A 19525-nucleotide genomic window follows, 5' to 3' on the forward strand; every position below is an offset into this window, starting at 1 on the left:
GTACAGTACCCGTCAAAGGTTTGGACACACCTACTCATTCAAGAGTTTTTCTTTATTTTTACTATTTTCTACATAGTAGAATAATAGTGAAGACATCAAAACTAGGAAATAACACATTTGGAATCATGTAGTAACCAAAAAAGTGTTAAACAAATCAAAATATATTGTATATTTTAGATTCTTCAAAGTAGCCACCCTTTGCCTTGATGACAGCTTTGCACACTCTTGGCATTCTCTCAACCAGCTTCATGAGGAATGCTTTTCCAACAGTCTTAAAGGAGTTCCCACAGGATGAGCACTTGTTGGCTGCTTTTCCTTCACTGCGGTTCAACTCATCCCAAACCATCTCAGTTGGGTGTAGGTCGGGGGATTGTGGAGGCCAGGTCATCTGATGCAGCACTCCATCACTCTCCTTCTTGGTCAAATAGCCCTTACACAGCCTGGAGGTGTGTTGGGTCATTGTCCTGTTGAAAAACAAGTGATAGTCCACTAAGCGCAAACCAGAGGGGATGGCGTATCGCTGCCGAATGCTGTGGTAGCCACGCTGGACAAGATATCTAAATAAATCACAGACAGCGTCACCAGCAAAGCACCCTCACACCATCATACCTAAAGGAGATGGTAAACAGTTTATTTGCAAAGCATTATGCAACAGACGAAAGGTTTTGCAACAGAATGCAGTTGCCTGTGATTTATGGAGACAAAGTAGCACCATTGAGGGAGTAGAAGTCTACTGTTTGGAGGCTCTGCTTGGTTCAACACTATCACACAAGGTCAGACTGGACTATGGCAGGCGATGGACATTGTCTCTATACTAAAGTTTAATTTACACAGTAGCAGTCACTCACCAAGTAGGAGTTTAATCAAATTAAGCCCAGGAACACATGTCCACATTGAATGTAAACGTGTAATCTTCTATACTTATCTAAATGTGTTGCATTGGCTACATTTCATTGTTACAAATCGCGTATCACTTATCTGGTGTGCACTGATGTTTATATACTGAAATCTGTGAGATGGACACTCACACTATCATTTTTAAATTGCTGTCTTAGAATAATAATCAACATGTCCCCTACTATTACAGCCTACGCACACAGGTCTAAACTTATCCATCTTTAAACAGTGGCGGCCATGTTGATGAACATTTCTGAAAAACGTTGCACCCTGACCCCATAGTGAATAGTCGTATCTATAGGTGAGGAAATAGAGTCAGGAAGTATAATACGATCTCATTTTCCTCATTTTCCTCCTTTTCCCGCATGCCTTTTTTTTAATCTCAATGCACTGTTTACTCGAGACGGTTTATTGAATAGGTCAGAGGTAACTCTGGAAGTTTTGACTCTGGCTTGTGTGTGTAGCCCCTAGACTCCTACTGGTTTCCTGTCCTGTACAATCCCCTGATCACATGTCCACCAGCAAAATGGAGGTTAGTCCGAAAACATTACCATCTGACTAAATGAACAGTTTTAAATAAATCAACATTTGACCGAAGCACAAATTTAGTCAATTCATTCAGAATTTTCACTATCCAGTTATTACTATTCTTTTCAGTCTTGGAATAATCAGGAAGGGCAGTAGATTTACAGTGTATTGAGTGGCTAACTAACTCCCAACATCCCCTCCCTGAGTACTATGGCATGATATAACCCTAAATACCACAGAGCTGTAAGGGTCAAGCTGTTGCAAGGCACTCACATTCACCACTAGCCCTCTAATGAAAACGATAGCAGAGTCACAGCCAAAGGTCAAGAGAGGACAGGAGCCATGAGCTCCACCTCAGTCACATAGCTGACATTGTTTCGGGAGCACAGTGAGGTCAGTCAGATGCTCTGCCAGCCTGATAAACAACTAAAGATTTTGTCACAATATGACATCCCAGACACCTTCAACTGTCTTCTTCTACTTGAGGAGAATGTAATGTGTCTGGAATGTTATATTGTGACCATTTTTTTAAGTATAATTTTTTGCATATGCCTGTTGTCACTTTGAATGGCAGGTCCAGGTTTAGATCAGCGCTTGATCAATAGTTTGATTAGATGCCTTAAGGATTAAAAATATGGTGTTTGGGAGAAACCCGAGTTTGTTCTTCTTGGAAAGTCATGTTAAGCTGAAGTCTTGGGTGTGTCTGTCGATGGAGTGATCGTTGATCGTGAGATTATGTACGTGTGTGTGCATGTGTGTGTGTGTGTGTGTGTGTGTGCGTGCGTGTTGCAAGTGTACAGTGCATTCGGAAAGTATTCAGACCCTTTGACTTTTTCCACATTTTGTTATGTTACAGCCTTATTCTAAAATGGATTAAATGTTTTTTTCCTCATCAAACTACACACAATACCCTATAATGACAAAGCAAAATAAGGTTTTTATAAATTTTTGCCAATATGTTAAACATAACAAACGGTATTATCACATTTACATAAGTAAGCACCTTTGGCAGCGATGACAGCCTCGAGACTTCTTGAGTATGACGCTACAAGCTTGGCACACCTGTATTTGGGGAGTTTCTCTCATTCTTCTCTGCAGATCCTCAAGCTCTGTCAGGTTGGAAGGGGAGCGTTACTGCACAGCTATTTTCATGTTTCTCCAGAGATGTTCGATCGGGTTCATGTCCGGGCTCTGGCTGGGCCACTCAAGGACATTCAGAGACTTGTCCTGAAGCCACTCCTGCAATGTCTTGGCTGTGTGCTTAGGGTTGTTGTTCTGTTGGAAGGTGAACCTTTGACCCTGTCTGAGGTCCTGAGCACTCTGGAGCAGGTTTTCAGCAAGGATCTCACTGTACTTTGCTCCGTTCATCTTTCCCTCGATCCTGACTAGTCTCCCAGTCCCTGCCGCTGAAAAACATCCCCACAGCATGATGCTGCCACCACCATGCTTCACTGTAGGGATGGTGTCAGGTTTCCTCCAGACGTGATGCTTGGCATTCAGGTCAAAGTGTTCAATCTTGGTTTCATCAGACCAGAGAATCTTGTTTCTCATGGTCTGAGAGTCCTTTAGGTGCCTTTTGGCAAACTCCAAGTGGGTTGTCATGTGTCTTTTACTGAGGAGTGGCTTCCGTCTGGCCACTCTACCATGAAGGCCTGATTGGTGGAGTGCTGCAGAGATGGTTGTCCTTCTGGATGGTTCTTCCATCTCCACAGAGGAACTCTGGAGCTCTGTCAGAGTGGCCATCGGGTTCTTGGTCACCCCCCTGACCAAGGCCCTTCTTCCCCAATTGCTCAGTTTGGCCGGGCGGCAAGCTCTACGAGTCTTGGTGGTTCCAAATTTCTGGATGTTGATTAAGGCAGCCCTCCGCACCGCTCTGATTCAGAGGGGTTGGGTTAAATGCGGATGACACATTTCAGTTGAAGGCATTCAGTTGTACAACTGACTAGGTATTCCCCTTTCCCTTATGTAAATATGGTATTTCTGTTTTTTATTTTAAATAAATTTGTTAACATTTCAAAAAAACTATTTTCGCTTTGTCATTATGGGGTGTTGTGTGTAGATTCATGAGGGAAACATTTTATTTAATCAATTTTAGAGTCATCCTTTAACATAATAACGTGGAAAAAGTAAAGGGGTCTGGATACTTTCTGAAGGCACTGTATGCATGAATGTGTATTGGTGGCTGTGTGTGTGTGTGTGTGTGTCTGTGTGTTTTTGTGTCTGTGTCTGTGTGTGTGTGTGTGTGTGTGTGTGTGTGTCTGTGTGTGTGTGTGTGTGTTTTTGTGTCTGTGTCTTGTGTGTGTGTGTGTGTGTGTGTGTGTGTGTGTGTGTGTGTGTGTGTGTATGTTTGTGTGTGTGTGTATGTGTGCGTCTGTGTGTGTGTGTGTGTGTGTGTGTGTGTGTGTGTGTGTGTGTGTGTGTGTGTGTGTGTGTGTGTGTGTGTGTGTGTGTGTGTGTGTGTGTGTGTATGTGACAGAAACTCACACGTATTACTTTCATCACTGAGACGGTAATGAGAAGAGAACAGTGTAACCATGATGACAGGCAGCTTCAGGAACTTCCTTGATGAGGAGCCAGGTGAATGTCAAATAGACAGACACTCCACAAGGGCAACACTACAGCCTTTTACTCACTATGACAGCATATAAAAACGAAAATGTCATGTTCTGTGTTAAATTCAGGTATAGTTTGACATGTGAGGGGTTAGATGTGTATATGATGGAGATGTGCTTTCTTGGCTGGTTGTAAAAATGCACATTCACCAGCAGAGGGCAGGGACCTGCAGGAATCACAGGGTGGCTACATTTAAGGTGGAAAAATGGTATAGACATACTACTGTGCTTCCCTCTACACACACACACACACACACACACACACACAGCTTGCCGGTTCTCCCTGAGTGCCACTTCAGAGAGAACACATGTCGCTCTTTAGTTAGCAGTGTAGTTCTTTAGAATGCTCAAGTATGGCTTGTGCTAAGAAGACAGATTAGTAGCCTGTTTCACCCACACTACACTACAGCCCATCTGACAGAGAGCCTGCGTCCCAATAGTCTACCGTGGCACCCTGACCTTGTGTCCTACCCTTCGTCTTCTGCATTAATCTGAATGAAACAGCTGGATAGGTGGAAGCAAAATCATCTAATATGATTTCTGCCATTATATTTGTTGTTTTCAAATTGGTGCAGTTGTGGAGGATCAAGATCTCCAGTGTGCTGGAGTTTCTTTTTCGGCCGAGGCTACGAATATAGAGTTTCCGCTCCCGTCCCTCCCCTTCTGGAAACTTCTTTCTCAAATCTAAGAATCCAAATCACATACTGTGCCTGTGTTATTCACACAGGTTCATGTTTCTCTCTTTACTCGCCCTCTTCTGAAGCCTCAACCAATTAGATCGATAGGATGATGTAGCCGATGTGTCTGCCTCATATCTCTGGAAAGCTGCGACTACAACGAACGTTCCAAAAATATACAGTGAGCTCCAAAAGTATTGGGACAGTGACACATTTTTTTGTAATTTTGGATTGTAAATAATTCAATAAGTGCAGACTGACAGCTTTCATTTCAGCTGTACCGTTTAGAAATGACAGCACTTTTTTAACATAGTCCCCTCATCCAACCAGTTTGTTGATGAGTCACAAGCTTGATGTAATCATTGCGTGCTTGGAATATGGGACCAAATACTACTACACTTTCCTACTTTAATACATATAGAAGTGAATTTGGCCCAATAGTTTTGGTCCCCTAAAATGGGGGGGGGGGACTATGTCCAAAAAGTGCTGTAATTTCTAAACGTTCACCTGATATGGATGAAAATACCCTCAAATGAAAGCTGACGGTCTGCACGTTAACCTCACAGACATTATATCATTTCAAATCCAAAGTGCTGGAGTACAGAGCCAAAACAACAACAGAAACGCGTCACTGTCCTAATACTTTTGCAGCTCACTGTATATGAAGTCTACATACAACCGTATGTCGGTTGTAACAGATATTGCCGTAGCACACGCAAGAAGCAGTCTACACATTGCATTGGGGAAAAAACAATCAGCGTTTTGTGTGGTGATGTAATTTTTATAGTTATGCTGCCATATAGTTAGCAGTCTGCCTCCAGTTTAGCCAATGTTTGCAAAGATGCAAAAAAAATGTTTAAACATTAAATTCGCTATTGACTATCTGTCTGTGACTTACTTGTATGATATGCTGTGTAGGCTACATATAGCTTGCCTAAATATCTGCATGTAACTCCCCTCCTGAAAAAAAAAAACGAAATTGCTAAACAACCTGTGTGTTGTGCGTATTTTTGCAATAGCCTACTGTTACAACAGATGTACGTTTCTTCGAAGCGTTTCGTGAACAAGCGGAAGGCGGAGTCATGGAGTGACTGAGCAGCAGCTGAGAGGTAGGCTAGTGGTCTATTTAATTGAGTCTAGCTCAGACTTACAAATGTATTTTTTTTTAATATAGATTTGTTTTACTGGATTTCATAAAACATTCACACAAACAATACAAGACAATAACCAATGATAATCTGGATGGTTGAGGCTATGTAATGGCCAATGAGAGGCTTTGAAGCCACCGGCCGCCATAGTGGCACTCCCCAGAATGAGCAGTCCTCCATTGGAATGAAAGAAATTCTACAGTATGTCAATAAAATGACAAAATTGCATGTATTTAAGTATTCTTAAGGAATATGTTTTATATATATATATATGAAATAAAATCATGTTAAGTTCACTTAATATAATTTAAAAGTATGCATTAAGGTGTCTGTAGAACATACTTGTCAAAAACGAATGTAGACATTAATAAATGCATTAAAAAAAAATTACAACTGAGGGGAGTACCAAAATGGCTGTGCTGTGGTTTTAAAACAGCGCCCCTTTCAGACATCTAGAGATATCATTGGCAATAAGCCAGATCCATAAGTATTGGCACCCTTGAAAAAAGAGAGCAAAAAAGACTAACATCCCTGTTTTCAATACTCTAGCACCCTCCCCTTGCGAGGATACTGACACTGAGCCTCTTTGTAAAATGTTGTATGAGATTGGAGAACACGTTGGGAGGGATCTTAGACCATTCCTCCAGACATAATCTTTCCAGATACTTGATATCCTTCGTCTGCTCTAATGGACTGACCTCTTCAACTCAAACCACAGGTTTTCAATGGGGTTCAAGATGTTGATTTGTCATGAACAGTGCATGTGCCCATAGACATCGACGTGGCGCTTGCGCACAGGGGGAGCGCGGGGTGTTCCCATTGGGGGCCCGAGTGAAAAGGTTTGGAAACCCCTGACATAGACAATTAATGACAATCAATTATTTTTTAGGCTACCTTCCTATGCTTCTTTCTTATAATCTACAAATAATGGCTTAACTTGTTTTATACGTGGGTGTCGCAATTAGATCATTTAATTTGTTGTCATACATATCAATGACAAGAAGCATATTGTTTAACAGATTTGCCTTCAATTGACATATACACCTCTAGCAAGGCATTTATCAAAATTGGTAGGGATGTTGTTGTCTCTACATGTGTGTTACTCAAACACACGAACGCACTGAGCAAACGGTGATCACGATCATATTTTCCATCGATATTGTTCAAAAAGCTTGAGTCATTTGCGGTCATGTCTCGATAATGTAAAAATAGATGGCAAAACTGCTTCTTAGGCTATAACTTAGGATAGATGACTCTAGTGTCATGGACATAAGATATGCTCATGGCTATCGATAAAACAATGCTACATAGAGAATGTAGTGGCAAAATACAAACGTTTATCCATATTTCAGCTAACAGGATCTCTGGTGGATCCATCACAAGGAATAAACAACTGGTATGGGTAAGGGAACGCCCAGGCACTGTTATGAGATCCATTCACACCCATTCAGTTGGGTGGGTGACGGTGACGCGCGCTTGGGAACAGATTTTGTCACTCACGTCACTGTTTTCGGGAATTGTGGTGATTGAGAGAGATGGCCACTGTTGCTCCTTAATGTTCCTCGCTCTTTCCAACTATGGTCTGAGTCCCTCGGTTTTTGGAGACTTATGTGCGTCAGATGGTGGTGGCAGGGCGGAGATGTTACAAATGAGAAGCGGTAAATTCGAGGAAATACACGGATACGTCAATATGGCGACAGCTGCCGCCTCCCCTGCTCGTTTTGACTCCACGACAATTAAGGTATGGCTATTAGTCTCACCTTCTCTTTCAGATTATACCTGTAGCCTGTGCTTATTGTTCGTGATAAGGCGACATAAATGTATTTAAAAGCAAACCACTGGACTTGTCTAGACGGATTTATTAGCCATCAATCGGTTCCTAACTTGTTTCACACCTTCATGTGTTTGGCTATGCGTTTCATGATGACAAAACGGCTGTATGTTGTGGTTACCTGTGTCTCTGTTAGTAGCTTGCCATTTGGTTTCTGTCTGCCGTTTGGCGTATGAGCCACAAATTGTTTTTTTCCGTGTTGTTTCACATTTCAGCACCATGGACAGCAGACGTGTTCCGAGAAAATTAGGCAACGCAGCAATACGTACTAATATGGACGGTTACTACAACTCATATGTCACATTTAATGTATTGATATAATAACAGTATGTATTTATTTAATATATGTGTTGAGTACATACTTCTGTTGATAACAGCCTACATAAAGTCTCGAGGGATTCGTGTGTCTGTGAACAGATCGGACAAATTCCAGCTGTGATATCGATCACATGCCGAGTATGATATTCCCGAAGCTTCTTTATCCCGATCACAGACAGACATCATCATATTAAAACAACCTTTTTAAATGTGGAGGTCGACATTTGAAACATTCTTCGGAGAAATGCCGTCCACCCAGGACTACCTTTTGATTTGAAATGTCTTTGAAAATGTCATGTCCATTCAAAACCCTAACGTGCCAGAAAGCATAGCTACCGATGCATGCTAAAACTGGAGATCGCATTGCATTCATCGTTAGAGTTTATAAATAATCAGTGTCTGCGGTGTTGTTTGACTCCAGGCAAAACAAGCCGTCAGAGACTGGTTCAGTTGTGGGCGTGTGTACTAGCATAGGGTCTAGCAAACCTCTCATAGGGCTCTTAGGTGACGTGCTGTCAACTAACTCACACATCAGAGCAGTGGGTCCCCAGGCTGTCTTTAGAACACAAGCAGATGTGTTTATGAATTTCCCCATGGGGAAAGCTAGCTAGGACACAGTGACACAGATATCGGCTAATGTACAAAAAACCATAGGATATACAGTTGAAGTCAGAAGTTTACATACACTTAGGTTGGAGTCATTAAAAGTAGTTTTTCAACCACTCCACAAATTTCTTGTTAAGAAACTATAGTTTTGGCAAGTTGGTTAGGACATCTACTTTGTGCACGACACAAGTAATTTTTCCAACAATTGATTACAGACAGATTATTTCACTTATAATTCACTGTATCACAATTCCAGTGGGTCAGAAGTTTACATACACTAAGTTGACTGTGCCTTTAAACAGCTTGGAAAATTCCAGAAAATGATGCCATGGCTTTAGAAGCTTCTGATAGGCTAATTGACATCATTTGAGTCAATTGGAGGTGTTCCTGTGGATGTATTTCAAGGCCTACCTTCAAACTCAGTGCCTCTTTGCTTGACATCATGGGAAAATCAAAAGAAATCAGCCAAGATCTCAGAAAAAAAATGTAGACCTCCACAAGTCTGGTTCATCCTTGGGAGCAATTTCCAAATACCTGAAGGTACCATGTTCATCTGTACAAACAATAATACGCAAGTATAAATACCATGGGACCACATAGCCTAGTGGTTAGAGCGTTAGACTAGTAACTGAAAGGTTGCATGATCAAATCCCTGAGCTGACACGGTAAAGATCTGTCGTTCTGCCCTGAATAAGGCGGTTAACCCACTGTTCCTAGGCTGCCATTGAAAATAAGAGTTTGTTCTTAACTGACTTGCCTAGTTAAGGTAAAATAAAAATACTGCTCAGGAAGGAGATGTGTTCTGTCTCCTAGAGATGAACATACTTTGGTGTGCAAATCACTCCCAGAACAACAGCAAAGGACCTTGTGAAAATGCTGGAGTATACATGTACAAAAGTATCTATATCCACAGTAAAACAAGTCCAATATTGACATAACCTGAAAGGCTGCTCAGCAAGGAAGAAGCCACTGCTCCAAAACTGCCATAAAAAAGCCAGACTATGGTTTACAACTGCACATGGGGACAAAGATTGTACTTTTTGGAGAAATGTCCTCTGGTCTGATGAAACAAAAATAGAACTGTTTGGCCATAATAACCATAGTTATGTTTGGAGGAAAAAGGGGGTTGCTTGCAAGCTGAAGAACACCATCCCAACCGTGAAGCACGGGGGTAGCAGCATCATGTTGTGGGGGTGCTTTGCTGCAGGAGGGACTGGTGCACTAAACAAAATAGATGGCATCATGAGGTAGGAAAATTATGTGGATATATTGAAGCAACATCTCAAGACATCAGTCAGGAAGTTAAAACTTGGTCGCTAATGGGTCTTTCAAAAGGACAATGACCCCAAGCATACTTCCAAAGTTGTGGCAAAATGGCTTAAGGACAACAAAGTCAATGTATTGGAGTGGCCATCACAAAGCCCTGACCTCAATCCTATAGAAAATGTGTGGGCAGAACTGAAAAAGCGTGTTCCGAGCAAGGAGGCCTACAAACCTGACTCAGTTACACCAGCTCTGTCAGGAGGAATGGGCCAAAATTCCCCCAACTTATTGTGGGAAGCTTGTGGAAGGCTACCCGAAACATTTGACCCAAGTTAACCATTTTAAGGCAATGCTACCAAATACTAATTGAGGGTATGTACATTTCTGACCCACTGGGAATGTGATGAAAGAAATAAAAGCTGAAATAAATCATTCTCTCTACTATTATTCTGACATTTTACATTCTTAAAATAAAGTGGTGATCCTAACTGACCTAAGACAGGGAATTTTTACTAGGATTAAATGTCAGGAATTGTGAAAAACTGAGTTTAAATGTATTTGGCTAAGGCGTATGTAAACTTCCGACTTCAACTGTATGAGGTCACTGTAATTCCCCATTTTTACGCCTATTCCATGCCATAAATTAGAACAAAGGTGATTTCGGGCACACTTTATTTAGATAGTCCATCTGTAGATGCTCAAACGATGGTCATACTATCTGTTGATAAGCAACTGGTTGGTAAGGTTACGGTTAGGTTTAGAATAAGGCTTATAGGGTAAGGGTTAGTGCTAGGATAAGGATAACCGTTAAGTTTAGGGTTAGGTTAAGGGTTAGGGTTAGTAGATGGTTAGTTGAATTGTTACTTATAGTCTGTAGAAACACTCATCAACTCTGAAAACACCTACTACTTTGGCGTCAGTTGCTCAAACAGCAATCAGAAACCAAATGGTGCTAACTTGATGAATGCAAAATGAGATCCCTCCTCGGCTGGCCTAGGAGCCCCGTGGAAGTGTATGCTGGGTGCTGTGTCACTGTTTTGTATGTGCCATTTGTCAGTAGTCAGACAATATAGGGTTGCCATTTCTCATAAGTCAGACGATATTAGGGTTGCTAGGTGACACATCTGCAGCTCCTTCATTGTTTCAGAAATATTACATGATAAAGACTGACAATGAAGGCTTTGTCAGTAGTACCATTCCGTAACGAGGATCACAGTGTTAAAGATGTGATGAGAGAGGAGCCGCTGGTGGATCACAGTCCTATTCTCTGGCCCCTGCTCCCAGACAGGGAGGCCCCACTGCCCTCACTGGCCTCTGAATATGTGTTGTCTTCAAGGTACAGGCTTTGTTCTAATGGCCCACTTGGGTTTCAAGGGAGTGCTTGTTTGTATCTCTCCCTGGGCCTCTGGAGGAAACAGGGTAGGCCTTTGGAGAGAGGGAGAGAAAGAGAAACGGGGGAGCAGGGAGGGGGAGAGGAAGGTGTGTGTGGGCGTTGATTGATGTTGATGGAGAATCGGCCATGGCGAGAGAGAAAATGAGTGGTTATTTCCATCACAGATGTATCCACAATGAGGGTGATCTATCCACAGCAGTTGGCTGCTTTTAAAACAACCACAGTGGCAGTGACAACCCTGGGAACATATTGAAGGCCACCTAAGTAGAATTACATTTAAGAAGTTTAAAATAATCTCTGTGGTCACCTATATCTCTGTTGTAACTTGGTGACCGCTTCCCTTCTCAGCAGAAAAAGAGTGTGTATTGTTTCATATAAACAAAAGGGCTGTAACCAGGTCTCTGTATATGATGGCGTACTGGTATATATGAACATGGTGCTACAGTACAGTAAGATACAGTAGACGTCATGGGACATTAAGATTATATTGCCATTCATGCTGTTTCAGTTGTGTCCTCCCAATACGTATTTGACATTCGTCTTAGGGGGAGGGGGGAGTATTTGTCTGAACATACAGTAGAGTACTGGGTGTATCCCTGGCCACTTGTCATGCACACCATGTGCTATAGGCTAAATGTTGTAGCTGGGCCTTCCTGATCTCCCTCCCTCTCTATCCCAGCCCCCTGCCCTGGCGGAGCCCCAAGCATCCCTGTGAAGGAGCACCATGACAAGATGGCACAGCTGCTTGTACCGCCCGGACCTGACAGCTTCTGCCACTTCTGTCCCGACTCGCTTGCCGCCATCGAAAGGCGCGTCGCTGAGGAGGAGACCCGGAGACCCCGCGTTGACCGCTGTAGCGACAGCGATGACAACGGGCCCAAGCCCAACAGCGACCTGGAGGCGGGGAAGTCCCTCCCCTTCATCTACGGTGACGTCCCCGAAGGCTTTGTCTCCACCCCTCTGGAGGACCTGGACCCCTTCTACTCCAATCAGAAGGTACGTCTGGAGTCTGGACACACCCACACCTAGCCTAAGTTCCAGATCTGTTTGTGCTGTCTCGCCAACTCCTATTTCATGTCATATGGTACTCAGGCTAAACCACACCCACAACGTTTATGGTTTGGTCAATTTTTCAATCCCAAATTGTTATGGTACATTCACAAGACATTGCAAGACTCATTGGCAATCACGTTATCCCCTGCTGGCCAATAATGACACATAGGAGTTCACAGAATGTTCAGAATTTTAAGCAAAGCTAGCATACCATGCTCCAAAGCGGCAACATGGTGTTGTCCTCATGCTGCCTTCATGTGCCATGTTGTGTCATTTATGCATTAACTGGTGCAATCAGTGATGCATCTTCAAAGAATAACAAAAACAGACCAAATTACATTTGAGGCACTGTTTCTGAGCACTCAGTTCATGTCATCACACTCTAGGGTCCTCCTCAGATGGTGCCAAGGCTAACTAGCAGCCACACTCTAGGGTCCTCCTCAGATGGTGCCAAGGCTAACTAGCAGCCACACTCTAGGGTCCTCCTCAGATTGTGCCAAGGCTAACTAGCAGCCAACACACAGGTGGCAGGAACTGAGCTGAACTGTGGCCCCAGCTGAGTCTTTGATGTAGTCATCCAGACACAGTGTACTGTAGAAGCCCCTTCTGTAGGACGGTTGTTTACAGAGTCTACCTAACACTTTCACACTGCCGTGATCAGACACACACACACACACACACACACCCACATAGACGGAAACACACAAACACACTTAGACAGAAACACACATACATGCACACAGAGATACACTTGCATGGGTAAACACACACACCCCTCACACCCTACACACGTGTGTACACATACAAACACATAGAAAGTCACACTTGCACGGGTACACATACACACACGCGCATCATGAGTCCATCTGAGAGAGAGAGGGACTGCCTGACTGCTCTCCTGTCCTCTGGGGTTTGAGCGTGCCAGACAGAAGGAACAACACCAATAGTAACAGGACCACAGGACAGCCTCAGCACACCATCAACAGTGGTGGACAATGTCTTGGCCTTGCCTTGGTGCTGTGGTGGTGTGTACAGCTGGGATGGGTGTGTTTCACAGCCACAGTCACTTCTTGTAGTCTTAGTTCCATAGTCAGTCAAAGATGTTCTACATATTACCTCATGTCATTTGGACAACTCAACTCAACTCTTCTCTCTCTCTCTCTCTCTCTCTCTCTCTCTCTCTCTCTGTCTCTCTGTCTCTCTTTCTCTTTCTCTCTTCCTCTTTCAGACATTTATAGTATTGAATCGCGGCAAGGCAATATTCCGTTTCAACGCCACTCCTGCATGTTACATCCTAAGCCCCTTCAATCCTCTACGGAGAATAGCAATTGCAGTTTTAGTACACTCATATCCTTTCACATCTATATCAAGGCTTGGTTTGATATAATGATGGCCTAGTTTGGTGTCATATGGAGCATGTATGTGAGAGAAATGTGACTAAATTGTATGTCGACTTTGAAAATATGTTATGGTAGAGGGTTCCCTGAGTGGTTCGTGTCCATGTGACCTGACCAAGAAAAAATTCTGGGTCGATATTTCTAGGCTGTATAGGGCATGGAGTTTTTCCTGGTAAAGGCCTATGCTCACGGAACACTCGGGGCCTAGTCCTCATTATTAGTTAGCCTTGATGTCACATTGCTTTACATGTGTCTCTGAACGTGTTGGGTTCTTTCCTTGACTTGTGTCTCTGTACGATGTTCAGCATGTTGATCATGTTCACCATTTTGACCAACTGTGCATTTATGACTCTGAGCAACCCACCGGACTGGGCCAAGAATGTTGAGTAAGTAACTTATATTCTAGATTTAATTCCTGTAGGTTACTTATTATTGGCTGTTACCCTATTCAATTGACACCAGTTTTTATAGCTTCCTTGGTAAGGCAAAGATACAATTCTGTTTCCAGTGTGAGAATGCATATTTGCGTTTGGGCTCAAGTAATCTCAGGAATTTCTACTGTGAGAAACCAAAAGAAACGAATTAGCATGACAATTCAAACATTGGCTATGCTCCAGTATCCACCACAGGAGGTTGGCGGCTCCTTAATCGGGGAGGACGGGCTGGTAGTAATGACTGGAGGAATAGGTGGAATGGTATCAAGTACATCAAACACACGGTTTGATGCCATTCCACTCGCTCCGTTCCAGACATTATTATGAGCCGTTCTCCCCTCAGCAGCCTCCACTGATATCCACACTAGCATAACACTTACAATTGTTATCTTGGTATCAAAATTGGAACAGAGCCTACACTGGCACAGGACAAATAGTGTTGTTTTGGTCTAGCCCCAGAAAACAGGCATAAGGTTTTGATTGAATAGGGCTGTTGTTGTTGACTTCCATAGCAACCATCATAATGCCTTTCTCTCTTGGTTTGATCAGGTACACGTTCACAGGGATTTACACATTCGAGTCTCTCATTAAAATCTTGGCGAGGGGGTTCTGTGTGGGGAAGTTCACCTTCCTCAGGGATCCATGGAACTGGTTGGACTTCATGGTAATATCCATGGCGTAAGTATTACCACAGATGTATGTAGGACTTATATTTCCAGCTAGGATCAATAGAATAGGATATTATGAGGCATTGACACATTATTATCTAGGACTGATGTATGTATTTCTCCTAACCAGTGTAGATTAAGAAAAAAAAGTATAATTAATATAACACTTCACTACAAAACTGCTACTCATGTCACTAATCCAAATATCAATATATACTGACTATACCAAACGTTATGAACACCTTCGGTTGCCCCCCCCACCTCCGCTCAAAATGCTGGCCCATGTTGAGCGTGGAAAACCCAGCAGCATTGCAGTTCTTGACACAAACCGGTGTGCCTGGCACCTACTACCACACCCCGTTCAAAGGCACTTAAATCTTTTGTCTCGCCCATTCACACTCTGAATGGCACACGCACACAATCCATGTCTCATTTGTCTCCAGGCTTAAACATCTTTCTCTAACCTGTCTCCTCCCCTTCGTCTACACGGACTGAAGTGGATTTAACACGTGACTTCAATAAGGGATCATAGCTTTTCACCTGGAATCACCTGTTCAGTCTATGTCATGGAGAGAGCAGGTGTCCTTATTGTTTGTACAGTCAGTGTATATTCTGATTCTGCCGTGTAACTGGAAGGACTGGTTTGAAAAGTGTGGACACAGAGGTTAGAGCAGTATCACCACACTCAACCCTCTAGACCGGTGCATTCAAACTTTTTCAGCGGGGACCCCATTTTTTGGGGGGGGGGCCAGAATTTCTGGGGACCCCGTTTATTTTGTTCTCGTGATCCCACCCCGAATCTAATGGCGCAACCTTAGTTCGTTACGTTTCTATTTTCACATTAACAAAGGGCCATCAGTTCATTACATTTTAATCTCTCTTCAAAAAGAAAAGAAGCCATTAACTACATTTACTCAATAAAATAGTATTTTTCAAATGATCTGTCTCGAAAACGTATATAATGTATGTATGATACTCCTGTGTTTATGGTGTAGTACATTTGATCGAATGAATTCTACTGTGAAAGTGTGTACTGTGCGCGTATGTGTGTACCTGCGTCTGTACGTGTGTGTGTGTGTGTGTGTGTGTGTGTGTGTGTGTGTGTGTGTGTGTGTGTGTGTGTGTGTGTGTGTGTGTGTGTGTGTGCATTTGCAAGTATGTCAGGGTACAATGCAGATTTTTAACTGTGCATTTAATCCTGCAGGTATGTAACAGAGTTTGTAAACCTAGGCAATGTTTCAGCCCTGCGCACTTTCAGAGTATTGCGAGCTTTGAAAACTATCTCGGTAATCCCAGGTAAGAACCTGTGTCTGCTCTCTCACCCGTCAGCCAAGATGTCTTTTGTTTGTGACGTTTGTCGACCCCCCCCCAACCCCCTTGTGTTGTCATGGTGTCTGTCCTGTCCGTTTTTGTGTGACTTCCCCCTTCCCTCGCTCCTCCTCCCTCCCCCAAACCTCCCCCCTGCTGCCTTCCCTTACAGATATGTGACAGAGTTTGTGGACCTGGGTAATGTCTCGGCCCTCAGAACCTTCAGGGTTCTCCGAGCCCTCAAAACTATATCAGTCATCCCAGGTGAGAGAGCCCAGGTCAGAGGCTAAAGGTTAAATGCTTAAATGCTAGCAACAAGGCTATAAGCTAACGGCTAATGGCTAATTCGCTCCATCTGAGATACAGTAACTGCTCATCTCACGTTAGCTTAGCCTAGCGTTGTTGCCTCTGTCACGCTGCCTTTCCACAGGCCAGTAAAAGCAGGAATCCGGGCCCACTCCATCGAGATGGAAAAGATTCCACGCTTTTAGACACATTACGTTACTTTCACTTTCTTCCTGTAATTCTCTTTCTTTGTTATCTTGCCCTTTGGGGAAATTAGGTGGAATATTTATTATTTGTTTGCTTTTTTTATGCATGAGACATTGCAAAAGACAATTTGTGTGGTGAGCATTTGTGTCAAGGGTTCCCCCTCTCTGTCCTTGTTCTAGGTTGCATGTATGTCTTGTTCACTGTGTGTGGTGGTTGTTGAATAGGGTTGTACTAGAGTGATGCTAGGCAATGCCATGACACACACACTCTCACAACGTTGTCATCTCTCGGTTTCATGGACCAACCAATCACATCATTGACCCCATGATTAGTGGGGGTCTCTAACTTCAACCTACATCAGCCCGCTTTCAAATGAAATCCAATCCAATCAAATCAAATGTTATTTGTCACATGTGCCGAATACAACAGGTGTAGACCTTACATTGAAATGCTTACTTACAAGCCCCTAACCAACAATGCAGTTTTAAGAAAAATACCAAATAATTAAAGAGCAGCAGTAAAATAACAATAGTGAGGCTATATACAGGGGGTACCGGTACAGAGGCAATGTGCGGGGCACCGGTTAGTCAAGGTAATTGAGGTAATATATACATGTAGGCAGAGTTATTAAAGTGACTATGCATAGATAATAACAGAGAGTAGCAGCGGGGGGGAGGGGGGGAATGCAAATATTCTGGGTAGCCATTTGATTAGATGTTCAGGAGTCTTATGGCTTGGGGGTAGAAGCTGTTTAGAAGCCTCTTGGACCTAGACTTGGCGCTCTGGTACCGGTTGCCATGCTGTAGCAGAGAGAACAGTCTATGACTAGGGTGGAGTCTTTGACAATTTTTAGGGCCTTCCTAAGACACCAACTGGTATAGAGGTCCTGGATGGCAGGAAGCTTAGCCCTCTGTAGTGCCTTGCGGTCGGAGGCTGAGCAGTTGCCGTACCAGGCAGTGATGCAACCCGTCAGGATGCTCTCGATGGTGCAGCTGTAGAACCTTTTGAGGATCTGAGGACCCATGCCAAATCTTTTCAGTCTATTGAGGGGGAATACGTTTTGTCATGCCCTCTTCACAACTGTCTTGGTGTGGTTGGACCATGTTAGTTTGTTGGTGATGTGTTCGTGCTCGGTACTCCTTTTCCTGTAATCCACAATCATCTCCTTTGTCTTGATCATGTTGAGGGAGAGGTTGTTGTCCTTGCACCACACGGCCAGGTCTCTGACCTTTTCCCTGTAGGCTGTCTCGTCATTGTCGGTAATCAGGCCTACCACTGTTGTGTCATCTGAAAACGTAATGATGGTGTTGGAGTCATGCCTGGCCATACAGTCATGAGTAAACAGGGAGTACAGGAGGGGACTGAGCACGCACCCCTCAGGGGCCCCCGTGTTGGGGATCAGCGTGGTGGATGTGTTGTTACCTACCCTACCACCTGGGGGTGGCCCGTCAGGAAGTCCAGGATCCAGTTGCAGAGGGAGGTGTTTAGTCCCAGGGTCCTTAGCTTAGTGATGAGCTTTGAGGGCACTATGGTGTTGAACGCTGAGCTGTAGTCAATGAATAGCATTCTCACATAGGTGTTCCCTTTGTCCAGGTGTGAAAGGGCAGTGAGATTGCATCATCTGTGGATTTGTTGGGGCGGTATGCAAATTGGAGTGGGTCTAGGGTTTCTGGGATAATGATGTTGATATGAGCCATGACCAGCCTTTCAAAGCACTTCATGGCTACAGACGTAAGTGCTACGGGTCGGTAGTCATTTAGGCAAGTTACCTTAGTGTTCTTGGGCCCAGGGACTGTGGTGGTCTGCTTGAAACATGTTGGTATTACAGATTCAGACAGGGAGAGGTTGAAAATGTCAGTGAAGACACTTGCCAGTTGGTCAGCGCATGCTCAGACTACACGTCCTGGTAATCCGTCTGGCCCTGCGGCCTTGTGATTGTTGACCTGATTAAAGGTCTTACATCGGCTGCGGAGAGTGTGATCACACAGTCGTCCGGAACAGCTGATGCTCTCATGCATGTTTCAGTGTTACTTGCCTCGAAGCGAGCATATAAGTAATTTAGCTTTTCTGATAGGCTCGTGTCACTGGGCACCTCTCGGCTGGGCTTCCCTTTGTAGTCTGTAATAGTTTGCAAGCTCTGCCACAGCCGACGAGTGTCGGAGCCCGTGTACAGGTATTATGATTATATCTTAGTCCTGTATTGACGCTTTGCCTGTTTGATGGTTCGTCGGAGGGCATAGCGGGATTTCTTATAAGATTCCGGGTTAGAGTCCCGCTTCTTGTAAGCGGCAGCTCTACCTTTTAGCTCAATGCAGAGGTTGCATGGCTTCTGGTTGGGGTATGTACGTACGGTCACTGAGGGGACGACGTCATCGATGCACTTATTGATGAAGCCAGTGACTGATGTGGTATACTCCTCAATGCCATCGGAAGAATCCCAGAACATATTTCAGTCTGTGCTAGAAAAACAGTCCTGTAGCTTAGCATCTGCTTAGCATCACTAAAACCCCAACACACTTGGTCCCTATCAAACTGAATGATCACAATTTGTCCATTACGTAATTATTACATTGCTGTACAGATCACTAAGTAATGATATGAATATGATATGATATCTGTAGTGATCTGAGTCTATTCAGAAAGAGAATTTGATTATCAACAAACAGACTTTCTGTGTAGACAGTTTGCTAGGAGTTAATCTAAGTGTGTTATGAACTGGGTAATCTTAACACCAACAACACCATCTCTGGAGAGATCCATGAGAAAAAAAATGATCAGTCTATACCTCAACTGGCTCCTGTATGAATGCCATACAGAAACTTGACATATGGATCTCCTATGCTGCTTGCTAGCTATCATTGGGGGCTGAAGCATTTCTATATACCTTAGCATTTCTATAC

The 19525-nt window shown here is 43.6% G+C and overlaps 1 protein-coding gene across 2 annotated transcripts in view; it reads left to right on the forward strand.

Annotated features, from left to right (window-relative positions):
* The first annotated feature begins 7318 nt into the window (after positions 1 to 7318).
* Positions 7319 to 19525, forward strand: part of LOC106575301 (sodium channel protein type 2 subunit alpha) — a 37419-nt gene continuing 25212 nt past the window's right edge. The window contains exons 1-6 of one of the 2 annotated variants that reach the window (XM_014151744.2): positions 7319 to 7603; positions 11953 to 12269; positions 13555 to 13673; positions 14020 to 14109; positions 14707 to 14835; positions 16030 to 16121. In XM_014151744.2, the coding sequence (XP_014007219.2) occupies positions 12006 to 12269; positions 13555 to 13673; positions 14020 to 14109; positions 14707 to 14835; positions 16030 to 16121 (694 nt within the window). In that variant the 5' untranslated portion in view covers positions 7319 to 7603; positions 11953 to 12005. Of the gene's footprint in view, positions 7604 to 11952; positions 12270 to 13554; positions 13674 to 14019; positions 14110 to 14706; positions 14836 to 16029; positions 16122 to 16305; positions 16398 to 19525 lie in introns of both variants that reach the window. The other variant, XM_014151743.2, reaches the window with a different exon arrangement.

Source organism: Salmo salar, chromosome ssa17, assembly GCF_905237065.1.
Source record: "Salmo salar chromosome ssa17, Ssal_v3.1, whole genome shotgun sequence".
In the NCBI taxonomy this organism is placed as follows: Eukaryota; Metazoa; Chordata; class Actinopteri; order Salmoniformes; family Salmonidae; genus Salmo; species Salmo salar.